This window comes from Acomys minous, assembly GCF_964271855.1.
Source record: "Acomys minous genome assembly, chromosome: 2".
NCBI classification, from domain to species: Eukaryota; Metazoa; Chordata; class Mammalia; order Rodentia; family Muridae; genus Acomys; species Acomys minous.
Window position 1 is genome coordinate 133200318 of NC_140484.1, and position 21988 is coordinate 133222305.

At 53.8% G+C, this 21988-nt stretch overlaps 2 protein-coding genes across 6 annotated transcripts in view; both read right to left on the bottom strand.

Moving 5' to 3' along the window:
• The window catches only part of ARHGEF17 (Rho guanine nucleotide exchange factor 17), a 62281-nt gene extending 58505 nt beyond the window's left edge, over nt 1-3776 (bottom strand). The window contains exon 1 of the mRNA XM_084772936.1: nt 140-3776. Coding sequence (XP_084629062.1) covers nt 140-3316 — 3177 coding nt within the window. The 5' untranslated portion in view covers nt 3317-3776. The remainder of the gene's footprint in view (nt 1-139) is intronic.
• Nucleotides 3777-7917: 4141 nt separating this feature from the next.
• Nucleotides 7918-21988, bottom strand: part of P2RY6 (pyrimidinergic receptor P2Y6) — a 40139-nt gene continuing 26068 nt past the window's right edge. For 2 of the 5 annotated variants that reach the window (XM_084772951.1, XM_084772950.1), the window contains exons 2-3: nt 10059-10274; nt 7918-9483 (exon numbers count right to left, since the gene is read on the bottom strand). In XM_084772951.1, the coding sequence (XP_084629077.1) occupies nt 8460-9446 (987 nt within the window). In that variant the 5' untranslated portion in view covers nt 9447-9483; nt 10059-10274 and the 3' untranslated portion in view covers nt 7918-8459. Of the gene's footprint in view, nt 9484-10058; nt 10275-13575; nt 13738-15388; nt 15535-15877; nt 16143-21988 lie in introns of those variants that run through there. The other 3 variants (XM_084772953.1, XM_084772952.1, XM_084772954.1) reach the window with 3 other exon arrangements.

Below are 21988 nucleotides of genomic sequence, written 5' to 3' on the forward strand. Positions count from 1 at the left end.
GCATTAATGCTATTTCAGAACAAATAAACACCTTTGGGCCTGGACACCAGTCCACTGAGTACACACAAAAGCGCCTCTCGGATTGGTGCCTGTGACTTTTCAGGACCCCTTCCCCAAATTTCCCCTCCAGTGGACTTACCACTTGTGGCTTGCTACAGCACTTGCTCGCTGGGGCAGGCTCATCTGGAGCTGGCCTGGCAGGCCCAGGGGACTTGGTCTCAGCAGAGGTTGGTGTAGGGGGAGGCAAGCAGGGAAGGTCCACAGGACCTGGGGCAGGAACGTCACCAGAGTGAAGGGTCAGCATGTACTGCTTAGTGACATCCTCAAGGGATGGTGCCTGCAGTGTGGGATGGCCTCGAGCAGGAAAGCCCACAGGCTCTGGCACAGCTACAGTGGGTTCCACAGATGTCCCAGGCTCAGGCACAATAGGAGTGAAGGTGGCAGGTACACTGGCATGGCGAACATGTTTGGAGGAGGACCGGACTTGTGTCAGGGTACCAGTCTGGTCCCGGTTGCCATCCTCTCTCCGAAGCTCCTGGTGACTGCTCCGGGCTGGGCGCTTCTTGGAACCTCGGCGGGTGAGGCGAGGGGAGAGAACATTGGCCAGCTTGGGGTCAAGATGGAAGTCATGGTGGGCAGTGGAGGAGGCAGGCGGGGCAGGAAGAACCCTTTCGGACTGTGCCCTGCCCCTGGCAGGACCAGGGTCTTCTGGTTCTGCCCACTGCTCTGCAAGGACGGGTTCGCTGCTGGATGGAGGCAGCATGGGCTCCACTTCTCGAATGGGCTCCCCTCCCGGGCCTTCAAACCCAGGCCCAGCCAACTCCCCACGGCGACTGGGGTCACTCAGAGATTTCTTCTTAGGGGTCTTGCCGGCAACCCTGTCTTCTCCCATCCGCCCCAAGGCACCAGGTCCCTGAACAATACTCTGAATGACTTCCTGAAAGTCCTTGTTCTCGTCACTGACCACAGACCAGTCACTGTGGCCACTGGTCAGGCCCTCATCCATAGTTCGGGTCGCTGGAAGCCCTGTCTTAGAGTTCAGTGAGCCCAGAAGATTGCTGTCTACAGAGAACCCAGAAGGCTCATCAGAGGTGGCAGCCCGATGGCGCTGTGGAATAGGGTCACTCAGAGATCTGTAAGCCTCACCTGCTTCCCCATTGCTCAGTTCAGCTCCACTAGGGCCCGAGGGCAGGATTTTTCGTCTCCTGCGGAGGGCACCTGGTGTTGGAGGGGTCTCAGGAGACACAAGGACCCTCCCACCCAGACTGTCTTCTGTCCCAGCCCCATGGTGGTGGTTCGTCTGAGCTGAGGTTGAAGAAAGAGGTCGCCACACTCCTGCAGGATCTAGGCTGCAAAAGGCAGCACCAAGAGGCTCGGGGTCTGCCCCAATGCCCTCATCTGTCAGGCTGGACTCTGGGCCAGAGAGCTCCTCCTGAGACCGTTGCCCTTGGGTCATGTCCCCTGCCCAGTTGGGACTTCTAGGGCAGACATCACTTCCATCATCCTGCTGTGCACCCATACGCTGTATTTTCTCAAACACCTGACGGGCTTCCTGCACATACTGATCCTGGACCACGAGTGGCAATGGATCGTCCTCTGCCCCAGAGCCTGCCAGAAGCAGCTCAGAGGAACTGGGTTTCAAGGCATTGGTGCGGAGCAGGCGCCGAGCCATAGGCTTCTCTGAGCAGCTAAATGACTTTGCCCTGCGCAGGGTGGCTGTCAGGTCCTTGAGGGTGGGTCGGGTGGTGGGTGATGCTGGACTTTGGGATGGCATAGACGCAGGTTGCTCCACTGGGCTGCCTGCTGTTGGTGAGTCTCTGCCATCTAGGAGGCTGTTGCCATGGCCCCCACTGGGCTTTCGGACCCTCAGCTCTGAAAGGTCTGAGCGCAGGAAACTGAGCAGCGTCAGGGTCTCGGACGCGATATCTGGATTTGACAGGGACTTGCGTTGTCGGTTCTTGTGGAGCTCCAATCCTCCATCCCTCAGAGGCCTGGTGGTGCCTACAGGTCCCTTAGTGCGGGACCTAGTCTGGGGCCGCAGAAGGAGCCCATCTCCGGTTCCAAAACTTGGGGAGCGATATACACCCCAGCCCACAGAACCGCGGCTAGACCATAGATCATCATCCTTGAGGGTCTCAGTGCTGGAATAGCGACTGCTACCTCGAGAGCCAGCCGGGCTGGCTAGGTAGGCAGGAAAGCTCACCTTAGCCACACGGAAAGGTGCCCCCCCAGTGTCGGACATAGGCCTTATGCTCTCTTGAGGACCTGAGACGCATGGCTGCGTGCCAGGACCCCATTCCCGGAGTCCCTCCTCCATAGAGGTTCTTGGAGACGTCGGAGGTTCGGGACTCCTGACACCCTCTGCTGATCCCAAGCCCCCAAGATTTAGCTCGTCACTGTCCTGGCTGCAGCCTTGAACCAACAGAGACCTTTCCGGCCTGAGCCCTTTCCCTCTCCAGCGATGGCCATCCTCACCGTCTGGGTCCTCATCACTGCCCGAAGAGTGGCCGCTGTGGAAGGCCGGACTCTGAGGCCCAAGCTGCGGCTGCGGTCCCTCCTCTTCCTCCTCGCTGGAACTAGCAGCCCGGCTGCGGCTGACAGGATAGGAGGAGGCAATGGAGGAGGAGGAGGAGGCCCGGGCCCCGGCCTGCGGTTGGGAGAAGCTATGCCAAGAATGTAAACCATCCGCCGGACGCTGCGCCCGCTCCTGTTGCTGGTGCTGCCGTCGCCTCCCCTCGATCCCTGGCCCGGACAGCGGCCGAGCCGAACGCAGGCCTGCTAGTGGAAAGCACGTTCGAGGAGGCGGCGTCGGAGGCTGCCGGGACTCGCGAACTGGGGGTTCCCACGAAGTTCCGTCGGGGCTGATCGTCCCTAGGGCCTCAGAGTCCACACTGGGTCGCCTGGAGCTCGGGCCGCCGAAGAGTTTGCGCATCTCGGTGACGCTGGGCCAGGCCCCACGCTCAGCGCCTTCCGCTGCTTCTTCTGGGGTGCCTGGGGAGCAGCCCCCGTCCCGGGCACCAGTGGAGTCGTCGTCCAGACGCGGGACGTCGAAGCGTCGGGAGAGCTGGCGCACCGATGGCGAGAGGCTGCGGAGCGGGCGCGGCTGCGCGGGGGCGGCCGGGGGCCCCGACGCCAGCTTGGACACGCGCCGGGAGGGCTGGCCCGGGACTGCCGCGGCTGGCCGGCACGAAGCTCGGCGCCGCAACCCAGGGGTGTCCGCGTCCTCCTCCTTCGGCCCGGGTCCGCCGCTCCAGCGCTCCAGCAGTTTAAACGAAACGCTGCGATAAAGTGGGGGCCGGGGTGACCCGTCCGCCATGGTGGCGGTAGTTACTCCGGGGGGGCTGGCCTCGGGGCGCCGCGGCCAACCCCCCCTGCACCCTCGCTCCGAGGGCGCGCAGTGGCCGCGGTCCGAGGGCCTGGGTCCTGCACCCGCAGCGTGCGGCGGCTGGGGGGGAGGGTGCGGAGTCCTGAACGGAGATTAATCAAGCGAGGATCAAGTTTCTGCGGCTGCGGGCCGCAGCAGCTCCATCCTGGGCGGCCCCTCTCGCCCCAGCGGCGACCCCAGGCCCAGCTTTAGCCTCTGCGGGAGCGCCCAGGAGCATTGCAGCCCGGCGGGCGAGGCACCCAAGGCTGGGTTCCTGTACTCAAAGTCCGCCTGAGAAGCAAAGCGGCCGACTGGCCCCCACCTTGAGCTCCCGCTCCGGATCTCTCTCCCTCCCCCTAAGCTGCTCACTCTCTGCTCCCTTTTGTTGCAAATAAACTTTGAGGCAGAGGAAAGGGGGCGGGGGGCGGGGCCTGGCGCCCAAAAGAGGGGGTGGGCTCCGAGAGCGCGCGAGGCTGGGAACACTGGAGGGGGGGGGGGGATTGGGGAGGAGCCGAAGGAGAAACAAGATGCTTGAACATTTGTAGACCGAAACGACCCTCTAAAGGAGTCCGTAGGGAAAGCCTCGGGCTGATCCTTTCCGGGGATTCATTCAGACCCACGGGAGCTCTGAGAGGGGACAACTTCACAGAATGCAGCCACCGCGGTTCAGCCTCTTTCACGCAGGGACTTCTGCCACCAGGGGCTCCAACATGGCAACCCAAGACCCACAACTCAGGTACACACCGATACTCAGGTACACGCACAAACTCATCTGGCCGGAAAAGAGGTGGGACCTGGGGAGACGTGGGCGGGACAGGCCCACCCGAGCGCCTGTGGCTCCCCACCTTGCTCAGACCACGCCCTTTACCCATCCTTCAGCGGCGAATCCCGCTGTACCACGCCCATGTCCCGCCCCTCACTCTCCCAAAAGCTCCACCTATATCCCACCTCCCTGTGTCCTGTCCCTCTCTGATTGTCCCTAACCGCCTCCCCTCCCGCCACGCCCCCATGCTGCTCTAGAAATCTCACCTCTCTAGATCATTACACACTACTCCCCCTGTCATTTCCCTATTTGCCACGCCCCCACCTACCCTCTAGGTCCTGGCAACCTCTCATTTCTGCACTCCTCTCCCCCACTTCTTGGGTATGGGCGTTCAGGGTACGTGGCTCTTGCGCCCCCTGCGGGCCGGATTCCCCGCTGTCCCCGAGCTCTGTAGAAATAAAAACCCATCCACCCACAACCAACCATGTAAGTTAGGAAGATTTTACTAGTTTACTGGCGTTTCCTCCCCGCTTGCTTTGCCAAACACTCTGCCCTTTCTTTGGCCTCCCGCACAAAAGGTGCTGCACGCACGGGAACGCCCTCAACTTTCCACCACCTCCAACTCCTACCTGTGGCTGCTCCACCCTTCAGACCAGGAAGGCCTAAGTCTTTCCTGCGGCAACAATGATCTACCCTAGAGCAACCGCCCGCCATCCCCCCCCCTTCCCGTCACCCCCCTTACCGCAGTCTGGCAAGTCTAAAGTTGTTCTGGTTACTGGGGCGTCAACTTCTTCCTCCCCTCACCTGCTTCTGTTAGGTCCCTCTGCCCAGACGGTTTAAATGTAGGACTCTGCGTCTAAATGAATGAATATGTATGAACTGCCTAGGAGGTACGGGAAATATCTTAAGTGTTTTCTGATCCACCAGCCATCCTCGGGGATAGGTCCTATTGGAAGAGTAACAAAGGCCACTGCGGAAGTCGGAGGAAAAGGGCAGTTCTCAGTGTGGTAAATCATCATGCTCCTTCAGAAAGCTATTTCTGGCTTCAGGTCTTGATAAAGAAGAAGGCTCTATCTCCTTTAAGCCCTCCCCTCCCCGCCTCCCCCTAGCCTGTTTCTTTGTCGGGGGCGGTGTGCAGAACTCAGCTTCCTTGGGAATAGAGGACAGTCCAGTCAGCCTCAAACTCTCTCAGTTCTGTTATGTGTAGGCCCCCTTTTCCGTTCTTCCAATGCCCACTTGGTGAGCACTTACGATCAGTGGTGCATGCTTTACCCAAGCAATCCCAAGGGCCATATCGGCCATAGCCAAAGACACTCAACTCCAGTAACAATGTGGGGAGCAAGATGGGGAGAGGACAGAATGCTGAGTTTCAGAATAAGGAAAGGCGGCCTCTAGCACAGTGGTTCTCAACCTTCCTAGTGCTGCGACCCTTAATTTAATAGTTCTTCTGGTGACGCCGATCATAAAATTATTTTCGTTGCTATTTCTTAACTATAAACTTGCTACTATTATGAACCATAATGTAACTATCATTCAAACCACCTAGTGGGTCGCGACCCACACGTTGAGAACCATTGCTCTAGCAGCCCCGCAGGCTGCCTTACTGCTTCCATAATCCCCAGGATAAGAAGCCGGTTCTCCTCATTCTCGTCCACCCATTAGTTGGTGTGAAACATCGCCCTTCTGAATTGAGACCAGCCTCTTGTAAGTCCCGTTAAGTCCCTGGCCCGATTGTATCTTAGCTCTGCCTCCCTCAAAGGGTGTAAGAGGTAAATCCTGCCCTCTCCGCTGGCAAGTTAGTGGGCAAGGGAAGACAGCCCTGCCAGGTTTGTGTCTCTCTGCTCTGCCTTGCTGGGTGACATTGAGCAAACCTCTATGCTTCTTTGGGCCTCAGCTGCCTTGTCTGAAAAATGAGGAGTGAGTCAGGCTTCCCCTAAGCAAGCTTAGAGGTGTATCCAGTCTGTCTCTCTCCAAAATGATGGCTCCTAAGGCTTGGTGCGTTCTTTTCTTGTGGGAGAATCAAGCCTAGGGCTTTGGGCATGCTTGGCAGTCACTCGACAGTGCCAGCCCCAAAGTGTGTGCTTTTTTTTTTTTGGTCTGAGACAGAGTTTCTCTATGTTACAGCTCTGGCTGCCCTGAACTCACTTTGAAGACCAGCAGCTGGCCTCGAACTCACAGAGATCTGCCTGCCTCTGCCTCCCGAGTGCTGGGAGTTAAAATTTGCCTTCCTATCACTCTGAGACAGGTCTTTCTCTCACACCACAAATGGGCAAATTGATGGGACAGTACGGAGGCTAAAGTCATAGGCCCAAGAGGCCCAAGGTCACCTATACCTGGCTGAAGTAAGCCTGCTGGCCTCTGGCCCCACGTGTGAGGAGGGAGGCTGTCTAAGGATCGTGGCTAGGCAGATCCATTCCAGCCTCTTTTCTTTTTATTTATTTTGTTTTATGTGTATGGGTGGTTTTTTTTTTTTTTTTTTTTTTTTTTTTTGGCCTTGCGTGTATTGGAGCTGGAGTTACAGAAAGCTGTATCCTCAACTGAGGATAACTGAGGGTGACCTTGAACTCCTGACCTTTCTTCCAGGTGTTAGGATTGCACGCACCACTGTGCCTGGCTTTTCTGTTTTAATAGTGTGTGTGTGTGTGTGTGTGTGTGTGTGTGTGTGTGTGTGTGTGTTTTGCCTGCATGTATGTATATGCACCATGTGTGTGACTACTTACTGCCTGAGGAGACCAAAAGAGAAGTTCACTTGAGCTGTCATGTGGGTCCTGGGAATCGAACCTAGGTCCTCTACAAGAGCAGTAAGTGCTCCTAACTGCTAAGCCATCTCTCCAACTCCTGCTTTTTTTTTCTGCATCTACACAGTCCCCAAACTATTTTCATTTTAGTATTTTTGTTGGTTTTGTTGTTGTTGCTTTTGTTTTCTTTTGTTTTAAGACAAGGTCTTAGTTTATATGGCCCAGGCTGACCTCACCTTCCTGTTCGCCTGCCTCAGCCTGTAGATTTCTTAGAATCATTATAGGCATGCATTGGATTTTTGTTTGTTTGTTTCCTTGTTTTTCACTTTGTTTTGAGTTGTTTGTTTTGTTTTTTGAAACAAAGTTTCTCTGTGTGACAGCTCTGGCTGTCCTGGAACTCACCATAGACCAGGCTGGCCTCAAACTCAGAGATCTGCCTACCTGTGCCACCGGACATATAATTTGGAGGGACTTCTTGCTCCTTGATGTAATACTGCTAAGGTTTAAGTGTTTATTCTAGATGTATGAACTATTTTAGTGTATCGAGCCATTGTCTTAATGGGTGTTCAGCTATTGGCAGTATTGATGAACTTTTGCATGACATTGGATTCATGAACAAAAGTGATTGTGACAGAAGTGTGTAAGGGCTCAACATTAGGAGGACTGTGAGAGCCAGGACGGAACATTCCTGCTGTGGTTTTGGGTCATCTGGGTTTTCTATTATATAACACACATGGACTCAGCCAGAAGCTACCTTGGGGCTGACCCTCCCCCCATGGTCAGCCATCTTGAAGATGCCTCCTGGGTGTTTCCAAGCCCTGGCTTTTAGTTTCCACCTACATCCTGACCCCTATCCCAGCTAGATCACTGCCTGGTTTTCACCTAGAAGATGATGGAATCTGACTAAATAATTCATTTTGGTTTGGCAATGTGTGTGTGTGTGTGCGTGTGTGCGTGTGCGTGTGCGTGTGTGTGTGTGTGTGTGTGTGTGTGTATACACCTGCATACATGCAATGGCTTAAAAAACAAATAAAAAGCAAAACAACAACAACAACCACAAAAACATGTTTATTTCTCTTTCTTATGAAAAAGTCTTGGCAAACGAATAGGAATGTGAGCTTCTCCAGCTTCTTGCCATACAGAAGAGACCTTGCCCTCACGGGCATGATACTGGTCCCTTCCACATTGTAAACACAAAAAGGGCCAGGGGAGAAGACCTTTGTTGGACTTTACAGTGCTAGGGGTTCCCAGGGCCCAGCATTCTCCAGGCATGTGCTCCTGGGCTGTAGTCCCAACCCGTGATTGTCTGAGACATGGTTTCACCATGCAGACCAGGCTGGTCTGGAACTTGTTATCCCTCCCTCACAGCATTCTGAGTCTGGGATAACAAACATGACCAGATCAGTCCCTGAAACATAGGTGTCTTAATTTTGTGGTTGACATAGGACTTCTGGAAGACCCAGGCTGTTGAGGCAAGTTTTGCTTCTCTGTATGGTTTGGAGTTGGTGGTGGTGGTGGGGGGGGAAGCTTCAGGCACCATGGGCCCCAATGGCAAACACATTGCAGCCAGTGCCTCAGGACCAGCCCTGGAGCCTCAGACTCTCTGCCTCTGCCACTTGGCCGTGAGCTTCTGTAGGAGCTCGTGCGGCTGCCGCCGGAACTTCTGCTGTGTGAAGTAGAAGAGGATGGGGTCCAGTACACTGTTGGCACTGGCGAAGGGCCGAGTGCCTTTGTAGGCAGCAGCGAAGGTCTCCAGTACAGGGCAAGACACACCTGGCGTGGAGCGCACAGCCAAGTAGGCTGTCTTGGTGATGTGGAAAGGCAGGAAGCTGACGACAAAGACAGCCGCCACCACCACAGCCATACGGGCTGCCTTGCTGCGCCGCTCTTGGGCTACAGGTCCTGCTGGGCCATCCTGGCGGCACAGGCGGCGGGCCATGAGACAGTAACAGGCCAGTAATGCCGTGAAGGGCAGTAAGAAGCCGATGACTGTGAGAGCCATGCCGTAGGGCAGATAGCGAGTTGACAGGATGGGCGGGCTCAGGTCGTAGCAGACAGTGCGGTTGCGCTGAACGCCGGTAGAGGCAAAGATTGCCGTGGGCAGGCACTGGGCTGTCACAGCCAGCCACACGACTCCACACACCACCCAGGCAGCCCGGCGACCTCCACGTTTGTGCCAGGGTGCCAGAGGGTGGCAGATGCCCAGGTAGCGCTGGAAGCTAATGCAGGTGAGGAACAGGATGCTGCCGTGTAGGTTGGCATAGAAGAGGAAGCGTACAAGGCGGCAGGAGAGATCTCCAAAGGGCCAGTGGTCCCCTCTGGCATAGTTATAAATAAGGAGGGGCAGTGAACAGGCATATAGCAGGTCTGCCAGTGCCAGGTTCAGGGTGTATACAGCTGAGCGGGTTAGGGTCCGGCGGGATGCGCAGATCTGGGCGATGACACAGATGTTCAGTGGCAGGCCGACCACCAACACCATTGAGTATACCGGGGGTAGCAGCAGTCGCTTGAATTCTTCATGGTAGACGCAGGAGGTGGGTGGCAAGCCTGGAGCCTGGGTGGTGCCATTGTCTTGCTCCATAACTCCCTGGCGACTGCTTTTCCTATGCTTGGGGAATCTGGGAAGCAACACACACCCTATCAGTGGCCATACACTGTCTGAACAAATAAGTCCTTAACTTTGTCGTCTCTTAGTCACCCCGTAAAGATCCATACAGATCTCATACTGTGTACTGCAGTAAAGCTCAAGCTTGAGAGAAATCCAAATCAATGTTTTCAAGACAGGGTTTCACAGTGTAGACCTGTCTGTCCTGGAACTCACTCTGTAGACCAGGCTGGCCTGGAACTCACAGAAGATCTCCCTGCCTCTGCCTCCCAAAGTGCTGGGATTAAAGGCATATGCCACCACTGCCTGGACCAAGTCAATTTCTTTTGCTACTGTTCATTTCCTCTCAGCTTTCTCCCATGAACTTCTGTTCATCCCCCAGAACCCTAGTCAAATGTCTCATCTGTGAGAGTGGGGGATGGGCTTGTGTTCACATCAGTTACTTACTGCCTGCTTGAACTTGGGGTAGGGATTTACCTTCTGACTCCCTATCTGAGCAGTAAGGGGATGCTGTCAGTAGGTTAGAAGCACACACAGGGCTTCCCCCGCGCTCCCTGAGGGGTAGGAATGTAGTAATGGTGTATTTACCTGTCTCGTGCCGGGGAAAGATGTTTTCTGAGGAAGTGCCAGGTTTGGTGTTCCTCCGTGTCTTCAAGGCAGGTTGGGTCCAGGACAGAGAACTTTGGTAGCTCTTAGTTTACTGCTGTGGACAGTGCACACACCCAGAGCTCACTGAAGGAAGCACTGTTGTCTTCAGTCTGCATTCCGTCTTCCAAAGCCATCGTTCCTTCAGTCACGGCTTATCTGTAAAACAGGGCGGTGACTCAGGTGCTTCCTTCCAGTTAGCCTTAGGGGCTGGGTTGGGGGAGGTTGCATGGATGAGGGCATGAGGGGGTGGAGTTGTACGGATGAGGATGGAGGGCTGTGTGGATGTCAGGCTGTGGAGGGCGGGTAACTCTCCTGTACTCAAGTTGGGAGGCTCGCAACTGCCTGTAACTCCAACTTCAGGGGATCTGATGCCTCTGCTGTCCAGCGGCGTCTGCACACATATGAACACGCACAAGCACACATGCCGACGACTGAGCAGTTAAGAGTCCTGGCTGGTCTTCTAGAAGACCCAGGTTCAATTCCCAGCACCTACATAGAAGCTCAACAACTGCCTGTACCTCCAGTTCCAGGGGATCTGATACCCTCCACACACACATACTAACAGGCAAAATACGGAATTAAGAAGAATAAAAATAAATCTGAGAAAGAGGAAGAGGAGGAGGAGGAAGAGGAAGAAGAAGGAGGGAAAGGAGGAAGAGGAAGAAGAAAGGGAAGAAGAAGAAGAAGAAGAAGAAGAAGAAGAAGAAGAAGAAGAAGGAGAAGAAGAAGAATCCAGAGGTGCTCCCTGGTGGCCACCAATCAGGAACCAAGCTGGCTAAGCTTTGCAGAGATGGAAACTGGATGCGGTGAGGGGCAGGCACGATCAATATCAGTGAATTAGAGACAGGCAGAGCCAGAACCTACCATCCGCAGACGTTGAGTACAGAGGCTACAAGGGTAGCTTTGGAGCTGGACAGAGTTGGTTTCTGATGGTGCCTTCTCTGCTGCCACACTGCATGGCCCTGGCCATGACACTGGCCTTCTCAGTCTCATTTCCTAGGGAGTAAAGTGTGTGTGTGTGTGTGTGTGTGTGTGTGTGTGTGTGTGTGTGTATGTGCCTGGAATGCAGTAGGTGCTCAATAAATATGGTATCCTTACATCCTACATCATTGCCCCATCTCCTATCAGCCCTGACATGTATGAGATGTGTGACCTTGGGAATATTACTCAGCATTAGTTCCTCAGTTTCCCCACTTGTAAAGAGTAATCTGATATTTGGCCTGGATCAGCTCGAGGCCCAGGCCCAGGGGTTAGCTTTGTTGTTCGTTTGTTTGTTTTAGGGATTGAGGCCAGGGGTTAGACCTGGGCCTTCCCATGGGTTAGGTGAGCACTCTACACTGAACGAGGCCTCCAGCCTTAAAAACAGGGTGTGTGTGTGTACACACATACACACACACACACATATGCGCGCATGCCCATGCTATATAACACAAGTGCCACAGCATGCATGTGGGGTCAGAGGACAGCTCTGTGGAGTCAGCTATCTTCTCCCTTTACACAGGCTCTGAGTATTGAACTCAGGTCACCAGGCTTCATACACACACACACACACACACACGCACGCGCGCGCGCACACGCACACACACTTTTCTCTTTCTTTTTGGTTTTTCCAGAGAAGGTTTGTGTGTGTGTGTGTGTGTGTGTGTGTGTGTGTGTGTGTGTGTGTGTGTGTAGCCTTGCTGTCCCTGGACCATGCTGGCCTCGAACTCACAGTGATCTGCCTGCCTCTGCCTTCCTGGGTGCTGGGATTAAAGGCGTGCATTTTGAGTCTCACTGCGTTTCTCAGGCTGACTTTGACATCACTCTGTAATGCAAGCAGGCCTTGAATTATGGTCCTCCTGCCTCTGCATCCCAAACAGCTGGGAGTACAGGCATGTGTCACTAGCCTGAGTGTATTAACTGTCAGTGTGAACAGACCTGCTAAATAAATTTATAGTATGTTAGAACACTGTATAGAGTCAAATTGTTCTTTCTAACTTGAAATTTGATATTAATACGTTTTTCCCCCTGCATTCTGGGCAAAATGGTAGTGTTAGAGTCTCTGACCCACAGCCCACCTCCCTCATTGCCTTTGATTATTAAAGGAAACTCGTGGATTTCAGTCTGTGATCTAGTCCTGTAGTTCAGCTGAGACAGAGTGTGCACGGACAGACGGACGGAAAGTCGCTGTGACTGTGAAGTCAAGGTCAGGACAGGCAGGAGGGGCTGGCTCATTCAAAATCACATTCACTATTAGGATCTTTTTTTTTTGTATTCATTCTCTTACTTTTACCCACCAGGAGTTCACTAACGTCTTGTTAGGTACACAGAGATCTACCATGTAAGCAGAGACGGTGCTGCAAGCAGAGCTACACTGTGCTAGTCTGAGGGAAGAGACCAGAGTGACCCACAGGATGCAAAGGACTCAGCAGCGTCTGCTGGTTAGAGCCGACAGCCTGAGTTCAAGCCCTAGGACCCAAATGCTGGAAGGAAAGAACTGACCCTCCAGCAAGCTGTCCTCTGACCGTCATAGGTTCACCACGGCAACCCTGTCCTCACACAAAATAAGTAAATAAATGTCAGAAGGTAAATACATAAATACATAAATAAGTAGACCTCTCCGAGAAGAATGACAATCCTGGTGGCCGAGGAGACTTTTCATCAGTAGAGCAAGGAGGAAGGATACCCCAAGTGGGGACAGATGGGGCAGGCATGGGTGGAGGGACCTATGTCCCTATCTTTCCTTAGGGAGGCCTATGGCTGGCTGACCACACTCCCAGAGAGACAGTGTTTGGCAACACATGGATGAAACTGCGATGGTTTCCTCTTTACCCAACACTCTGAGGAGACAGGCCCTTCCAAGACTCTATCTTCCCTTTGGAAGGAGCAAGAGCTACAGAAAAGGACTTTGAATAGATTTCAGGCATCATCTGCCCCTCCCCCCCAGCCACTCTGTCCCTGAGGACCAAGGGAGGCGGAGTGCTCCCACTCCTGCAGGGGATGACTAGAGGGGGGGAGGGAATCCTCTGACCCCAACTGTGGGTAGCAGCTGATGTTGGCTATCTTATCTGCCATCCACTCTTGTACCCTAAGTCCTAGACTAGCGCAAATGGCAGCTCATCTCTGGACTCCAGCTAAGCCGCCATCAGTAGGAATCCTTTAAGAGGGACCTCTGCTCTCAGGGAAACACCTAAGCCCCTCTTCTGGCCTTCAAGGCCCCATGTCCAGCCCTCTGGCTTTGTCCGAAGGCCACCAAGTCCTCTCCACAGTCCCCTCATTCCTGCTCTTCCTCCCTCATCACACTGTTCTCAACATTGCACAGCCACTGGCAACTGAGACCCAGTGCCCTCTCTGGCCTGTCCATCCTTGCTGACCTTTGCACAGACATGCTCTTGGTCCCCTTTTATGAGCCAGAACTTAAGCTCCCTCAAGCTCAGAACATAAGCTCCCCGCCCTCAAGCTCAAGAGCCCATCTTACCTTCCTTTGAATCCTGAACAGACTCCAATCAGCTTGCTAAAATGTCCAACCGCCCCTATCCTGCCCCATATTGGCCCATTTCCTTAAGTCACAGGCACTCACATGCAGCGTCCCATCACAGTCTTGGGTTGATGGTACCAAGTGTGTTGGGGCAGAGGACACTCAGACACAGAGCTGCCCACACTCCTGTCCTCAGCCACACTGCCGCATCTCTGGTGTGGCTTTGGACAGCTTCCTCTGCTTCCTAGCCCTGCTGGCTCTGACTGAAATAGTCCCTGGGGGGGGGTGCTCCTCCCTGCCACCCCCACACCTTGGCCTGGCGGAAACAGTCTGAAGGAGCATGGAGCTGAACAAAAGGCATCCTTCCCAGAACTCCCTCTCCAGCTGTGGGAGGAGGGGACAGGGCAAGGGGACAGAAAGAGGCATAGGGATGAGCAGACCCAGCCTCACACACCCAGCTGGTCACTCTCTACCCAGCTCTCCCTCAGTTTCCTCTTTTGTTACATGGCAGGTGGGTTACCTGAATTCCCTGTCCTTCCCTTACTATAACACCTGAGCCACCAGGAATCCATCCATTTCTCTGATCCTGTACTCCTGTACCCATCCTCCGCTCATTTGATAGGTCATCTACTGACATGCCTGTCTGCACTTCCCTCGGACGTGACATTCTACTTAGGTACTTGCCTTACCTAGCTACTTCTCACTCTTTCCTTCCCATGGATCCTTTTCTTCACATGCCTTTATTAGGCACCTACTGTATGCCATCAGCTCCCCTAATATTCCCCCCATTAGCAGTCACTGTCCCTTCTACGCAAACACCCAGGCTCGTGAGGGTGAGTGTGGTGGTTCGGCACAGAAATGAGGCTTTGTAGCTGTTGGAACAATGAAAGGATGAGAGGTGTTTTTCAGGGTGGGGGCGGCATACAGGGGGCTTTGGTGGGAAGTCCCTGAGGCGGGTGAGTGGGGGTAGGGCAGCGCAGGGAATAAATGCCAAGCTGGTAAGTGAGGGCCAAGCTCATATCCTCCCTCTGCTCCCACTCCCATCTGCCTCTCTTAGCTGCTGGCTACAATGTCCCAGTTGCCACCTGCATGTTGAAATACCATAAACACTGAGGACTCTTTTTCACTCTGTCACTTGTAGAGAAGGCTTCCCAAGCCCGCTTTACAGGACTGAGGGACCAAGGAGGAACTGAAACTTTGAACCAAAGTGAGGTCAGGATAGAATTGCACGTAGACGCTTGGCCAGCTGTGTACAAACTGGGTATCTGTAGTTTATTTGGGTATGTGCCAGGAGATCCGAGCGAGCACAGTGACCTGGCCACCTTCCAGTAGCTAGCTTCTTGTAGTTCTCCTAGGACAGTCTCCGGTGGCACCAGGGTCAGTCCTAGGATGGAGGCAACTCTGAAGGCTTAAAGGAAGATGAGGTGCTAGCCCTGGGGCAAGGCTTGGGTCAGACCTCTAAATGGTTGTGGCTTCTCCACGGACTAGAGTCTTCCCTGTAATGAGAGCCTGCAACCATGAGATGGCGCCAGTGTACAGCTGACCTGGATGAGGGCAAGACTGGTGCCCATGCTTGCCAGGCTGGCACTGAGCAAGCCCAGAACGTGTCTCTAGCCCCATTCCTCTGGCTCCCCTCAGATTTCCAACTATTTATCCACCCCAACAAGCTCAGGCCTCTGTCTGATCCTCACCCTCTCAATAACGCTCACAGCAGTCATCTGAGTTTCAGGCGAGGAGCATCACCATCCCTTCCACCCAGCTCTACTCTAGTTACCTGGGCAATACCACCAGCAAAAGTGCCGCAGCCCCTCACCTCACCAAGGGACAAGCTCTGCATCATCATCTCAACAGAATGTAGGCATCAGGAAGAACGGGCTCGATGCTCTTGGTGCTACTTAGATCTTGGGGTCTCAGGGTGTCCTTTGCGTGACCCTTCATGTCTAGCGGGGATGAGGAAGCCTGTAGGACAGAGGCAGGAGCTGGAAGCCTGAGTCACCACTTACCAGTCCCCTGCCACTGCTGGACCTGGAGAGAAACTTCCCAAGTTGGGCTGCCGGCCTGCCAGGAACCCGATCTGGGAAAGCCCCTTGCCTTCACCCCTGGCCCGTGAATTCAGCAGCAAAGGTACAGGATGGCAGGGGTCAAGGCTTCCGTCTGAATCAGGCTAAGACTCACCATCAGCCTGCCGTGTGCCTTAGGGCTAGCTACCCACCCTCTCTGATCCTGAGAACCTTATGGTAGCCGTGTTCCCTTCCTTACAGAGACATTACGCCCTCCGTTCCAGGAACCACTGTGCCCTTACCCTGTGTGGCGTCCAGCCTGAGTGCCCTGCAGCTTCCTTAGGCTGGCTTCCTGATGCCAGCCCCTGGCACGTGGAGGACAGTGGACAGGGGACAGAATCCCTACCTGGACCGTTCTGGTCCCACCAGGCTACAGAGGGAAAGCCCAGCACACGGCTGCAGGGAGGGCAGGGATCTGCTTTCTCTTCTCCCTTTTTACTTCCCCTCACCCCTCCTGCTCAGCAGAGACTATGTGGAACCGAAAGCTCTATTTTGAGTATGAAGGAGAAGCTGGAGCCTGGGCCTGGGGGCCCCTTCCTTTGCTTCCATGGGTAGGAATTTCATAGCCCTCCTTCTGGGACCACTGCCTCCACCCAGAGTGGCCAATAAAGCCTGGCCCTGGACCCCAGGCTCTTCCAGCTCCTCCCCTCCCTGTGGACCTGGCTACTCGGGCTCCCATAACTGCCCGCTGCTCGGCTGCGTGGACTTCAGTTGGCTGCAGAGCACTGGTGCCCAGAACTGTCTGTCCTCCAATAACCAGGCTCTAGGTGCTGCTGGGAAGAGATGGGCCAGGCCTAGCACGCGGCCTGCCATACAGGGGGATCTCGAGGACCCTCATTTCAGAGCCCTGCGGATGTGGAAGAGTGACCCAACCATTGAGAGGAGGGCGTCCTCCGGCTCTTTGACCACCTCAGGGGTGGTGAGCATCCCCTACCGGACATCAACAAGTCCAGACTGGAGTTTTGCTAGATGGCTGAGGAGGAGAGGGGTTTTGTTTGTTTGTTTTTCTTTTGTGTTTTTGTTTTTTTGTTTTGTTGGGCTTGCAAAGCGGGAGGAGTGGGGCTGGAGTTGCCACAGCTGTCTGGACTGAGTGCCAGGCATAGCCCTACGTCTTGGAGATACAACCACGAGGGAGGCACTGTCACAGTCCAAGAGTGGCAGAGTAGAGAGACACAGGCCCCTGAGAACTATGGAATTCTGGATCCAGCTCTGCCTGAGGCTTTAACCTCCCCCTGGATTCTGGTGGTCCAAGCTGACATATTCTTGTTTTGCCTCAGTTCATTAGACCTGTGTTTCTATTCCGTGATGTCAACCCTCCAAAGCCAGGCATGGTGGTGTAGGTCTGTAATCCCTACACTTGGAAGGTAGAATCAGGGGTATGAGGAGTTCAAGGTCATCCTCAGCTTCATAGCAAATTGGAAAGAGGAGCTGGGATGTAGCTGTTAGCAGAACACTTGCTTGATGCTTACAAAACCCTGGGTCTGGTCCCCAGTACTGCATAACCCAGCCTCAGGGAGATGGAAGCAGGAAGTTCTGAAGTTTAAGGTCATCCTCAGCTATGTGAATTTAAAGCAGCTTGGTATTCATGAAATCTCAAAAAAAAAAAAAACCCAAAAAACAAAAACCCTATCCCTAACCCTAAACAAACAAACAAAAAAAAAAAAAAAAAAAAAGAAAGAAAGAAAGAAAGAAAAAGAAAAGAAAAGAAAAGAAAAGAAAAGAAAGAAGCTGGGCGTGGTGATGCACACCTTTAATCCCAGCACTCAGGAGGCAGAGACAGGTGGATCTCTGTGAGTTCAAGGCCAGCCTGGTCTACAAAGTGAGTTCAGGACAGCCACAGCTACACAGAGAAACTCTGTCTTGAAAAACAAAAAGAAAAAAGAAAGAAGGAAGGAAAGAAAGAAAGAAAGAATGAAAAGAAGGGGCTGGAGAGATTGCTTGGTGGTTAAGTGCTTATGCTGTTTCTCCCCCCCTACCCCCCCCCCCCAAGGACCAGAGTTCGGTTCCCAGACTCCATATCAGGTATCTCACAACTGCCTGGAATTCTAACTCCAGGAAACCTGACGCCTCTGACCTCCACAGGTACCCACACTCAGAAGCACGTAGCCACACATATAAACATAGTTTCAAATTACACACACACACACACACACACACACACACACACACACACGCACGCACACACTTCTAGATGGATTTTCTTGTGTATCTCTGGCTGTCCTGGAACTCACTCTGTAGACCATGCTGGCCTCAAACTCACAAAGATCCACCTGCCTCTACCACCTCACTGCAGGGATTAAAGGTGTGCAACTCCACCGTTCGGCTTTAAATGTGTGTGTGTGTGTACACATATATGATTTTATTAATTATTATTTGTGCGGTATTCTGCCCCCATGTGTGCCTGCATGACAGAAGAGGGCACCAGATCTCATTATAGATGGTTGTGAGCCACCATATGGTTGCTGGGAATTGAACTCAGGACCTCTGGAAGAACAGACAGTACTCTTAACCTCTGAGCCATCTTTCCAGCCCTAAATATATATATTTTTTAACCAGCCATCTGCCTGTAGTTCTGGTCTGTAGTAGGACCAGAACAGCCTCTCGTACAGATTTGGTCCAGAATTCCATCTCTGCATGGGGAATTAGAGGGCAGGTGGGGACAGAGGGGCTGTCTGGTGGAGTGGTGACAGCCAGGGAGATTCTCAGAGTGACCACTGCTATCCCAGTAGCTCGTGTCAACCCAGTAGAATCTGGGTTCCATGTGCCGAGGGTCCTAGAGAGGTTACTTTACATCCATGAGGCCCCATCTTCTCCGATACTCACTGCTAACCTCTTGGCTGCTCAGTAGAAGATGGCGCTGGGCTCAGGGTTCTGGCACTAGGGCCTTACATGAAAAGGGCAGCACTGTCCCACTGCAGAGAGTCAGGTGGCTATTGCTTGGGTGTAGCAATACCCCCAAAAGGTCATATGTTAAAAGGTCTCCCTCAAAAGGTCATATGTTAAAAGCTTTGTCCCCAGCAGGCAACACTATGGGACAGGTGGTGACTGAATCATCGGGCCATTGATTCCAGTGAATCCGCTCGTGCATAGTTCCCGTTGGTTGGGATGTTAGGAGGTAGAGCCCGGTTGAAGGAAGTGGGTCAGGAGGGCGAGACTTGGAAGGGTGTGTCTTGTTCTCCTCTTCCTCCTCCCCCCTCTCAACTTCCAGCTGCCGCAAGCTGCTTTGTCCCACCGTGCCTTTCACTGTGATTGGTGTTCCCGCATTGCTGCAGGCCCATAGCTCTGAGGCTGAGAGATGGAAATCTTTGAAATCATGAACCAAAAACAAACGCTTAAATGACTGTCTCACAGATTTTTCTCACCGGGGATGACTAGGCTCAGACACAGTGGTGATTTGTCCAAGGTGACAGGGAGCCAGTGGCTGGTTGGGAGCTGAATGCCCAAGATCTGAGTAGTGATAAAGCCTGTGCTGGGAAGTCGGGTGACATTTCCCTACCAGAAACCTGAAGCCAGAGAGGTTAAGAGTTTGCCAGTGTACACAATAGAGCCAGCACCGCACCAGTTCCTAGGAATAGGTTAAAACAATGGAGTTAAGAGGCAGGGCCCAAGGGTCCGGATCAGACTAAGTCCCTCCCTCTTCTAACTCCGAGAGACACTGACGACAACATCTATTTTGCTTTTAGGTCTCCAGTTCCCTGTTAACCCTGGGAAAGGTTAGGTGTGAATCCAGTCCGTGAAGACAAGCTACACGGTGCTATTGAGTTCAACCAGTTGCCGTGTGTGTGTGTGTGTGTGTGTGTGTGTGTGTGTGTGTGTGTGTGTGTGTGTGTGTGCCCCGCAGCATGTATGTGGAGGCCAGAGGACTACTTGTGGGTGTCAGTTTCCTGCTAGCACCATGTGGGGACTGGAGATTGAGCTGAGGTTGCCTGGTGGCAATCACCACTACCCACTGAGCCATCTTGACCCATGATGTATTTGTTGGGTGCTGTGGGCCTGGCCCCCGCCTCAACCTTAGGAAGACCTGCTCATCTGAGTGTTTATTGACTGTTTTAGAGACAAGACACCGAAGGTACCTGGCTCTGTGCACTGTTCTACGTCTAAGGCTGGGCTATGGGGAGCCTCAGAGGACTCCTCACATCATAAGAAGCAGACCCCTGCCATGGGTCCTGCTCTAACCATCCCTAGCATCTCCTGAGGCCTGAGTCCATCTGATGGAGAGAAGACATCCCTCTGACCCCCCTCCCCTGAGCCAGGGGTCTGTGGCAGGACTCTGGGTTCTGGGCCTACTGAACCAGACAGACCTTAACATCACATGACTCGGAGCTCCTCCTCTCCCCAAAGAGGAGAATTTGAGGCCTCCCCAGTGGCTAGTCTGGCCCCTGTTTGCATACTTCCCTTGACGGGGAGCTCACTCCTCCCAGGGGTGCCATTGCCTACCTCGAGGAAAGCTCCCCTGGTGATGGCTTCGTCACAGCCCCAAGATGCACTTCCGGTTACTGACTCTGCCCTAGTGCAGCCTGCCTCTAGGACCTGAGACACCCCGTGGGGGATCATCCTGAGACCGTTCATCAACTGTTCTTCATTCCCACCGCCCGATTCCTGAGCTCACATCCAGATCCAGGGAAAGCTGGACCACATATGGTATGACAGCAAAATGCCACGACGGCGCCTGTAGCCCTGTGTGGTACATACTTGGCGTCCCAGCACCAGAGAGGCCCTGCAGCGCTGCATTTCCATTAAACAACTCACCCACAAGATGAGCCTTGTGGGACTGGGGCCCACCCATGGAGGTGGGCAAGGGTTTCTATAGGTGTCTGAGGTTGGCTGGGAGGGACGTTAGAAGGGCATCAACGTGAGCAGAGTGCGGGAGGCTGGAGGGCGACAGGTGGCTGCTGGGATGGACATATGTGACATGAATGAGGAACACAGACCTCTCTTCCTTGTGTCACTAAAAGGACACCCTCCCTGAGAGTCCTTCCTCTGCCACCCTAGCTAAAACCACAACCTCCTACATACGTGTGGGATTTCCCCTGATCTGTTAGATTTTTCTCCTCAGCACCTTACATTTTTTTAAATTACTGCATTCGTTTATTTACATGTGTGCTTTCTAATATTTGTTTCCGTGTGTGCACACACATGTTTGAGAGTCATGGGGCAAGCGTCGGAGGTCAGGGAACAACTCAGAGGAGTCAGTGCTCTCCTTCTTCTCCCAGTATGTGTGTCCCAGACACCAAACTCAGGTCGGGTTTTAGGGCAAGCACCATGACCTGCTGAGCCATCTCATCAGCAACCCCTTCCTCTCTCTTGTAGCCCAGGCTAGCCTCAAACTCACTATGTGGCTGAAGACGATCCTGAACTTCAAATCCTCCTGCCCCCACCTCCCAGGTTCTGGGATCATAGGCATGTGCCACCACACCTAGCTTACAGAGTCTGAGGATGAACCCAGGGGTCTGTGCACACTAGATAAGCACTCTACCGACTAAGCTACACACCAGGCCCATTTTGTCTGTGTTTTTAAGGCAGAGCTATACTCTGTAGCCCAGAACTGTCCAGGTAGGGATTCTGTCCTCTGTCCACTGTCCTCCACGTGCCAGAGGCTGGCATCAGGAAGCCAGCTTAAGGCTGGATGGAGAGGTAAGCTGCTGGGTAGCCACACGGGGTAAGGCATGGCAATCCTCCTGGCTCAGCCTTTCAAGGGCTTGGGTTCCAGGTGTGCCTTGCTGTGTTTGTCTGCACGCACCATCTTTGAACAACTGTCCCACTTCTTTGTTGTTGGTGAGATGACCAGGTTTTTCACCTGTCCTTTGCCGTATCCACAGTCCTAGGATGGTGCCTGGCACACAGTAGATGCTCGGTAAATATTTGTGGGAGGATTGAATTCCAGGAGCAGCTCAAGCACGTCTACACTGGCGTTAGGAGCAGAAACCAGATGGGGGACAAGGGACTTTGGCTTGAACTTTGTATGGCGAGCCTCCATTTGACTTCCAGCATGTGGTTTGAAGGGATCAGGAGCAGCAGAGATGAATGTATGAACAGGATGTTCCTGGAGCTGTTTCTCTCTGAGTGGTTCGGTGTGAATAGCCCTGGCTGAAATGTGGAAGAGGCTGCCTGCCTGGCTCGCTTCCCTGCTCTGTGCTGTGCTGTGCTGCCTCCTGGCCGCTGTCCTCTCTGATCTGAATCTCTTTTGGGCATCCACACTGGCTTCCGTCTGCTTGGCCAGCTTCCGGCTTTGCATGATTGCCTCTTCTGTGTGGGGCCTCTGACCCAGGCTCTGGTGCAGGAGCACTCTGGCTTCTCTGTCCCCCGCCCCGCCCCGCCCCCCCCCCCCCCGCCCCGCAACCCACCCCAGGGCC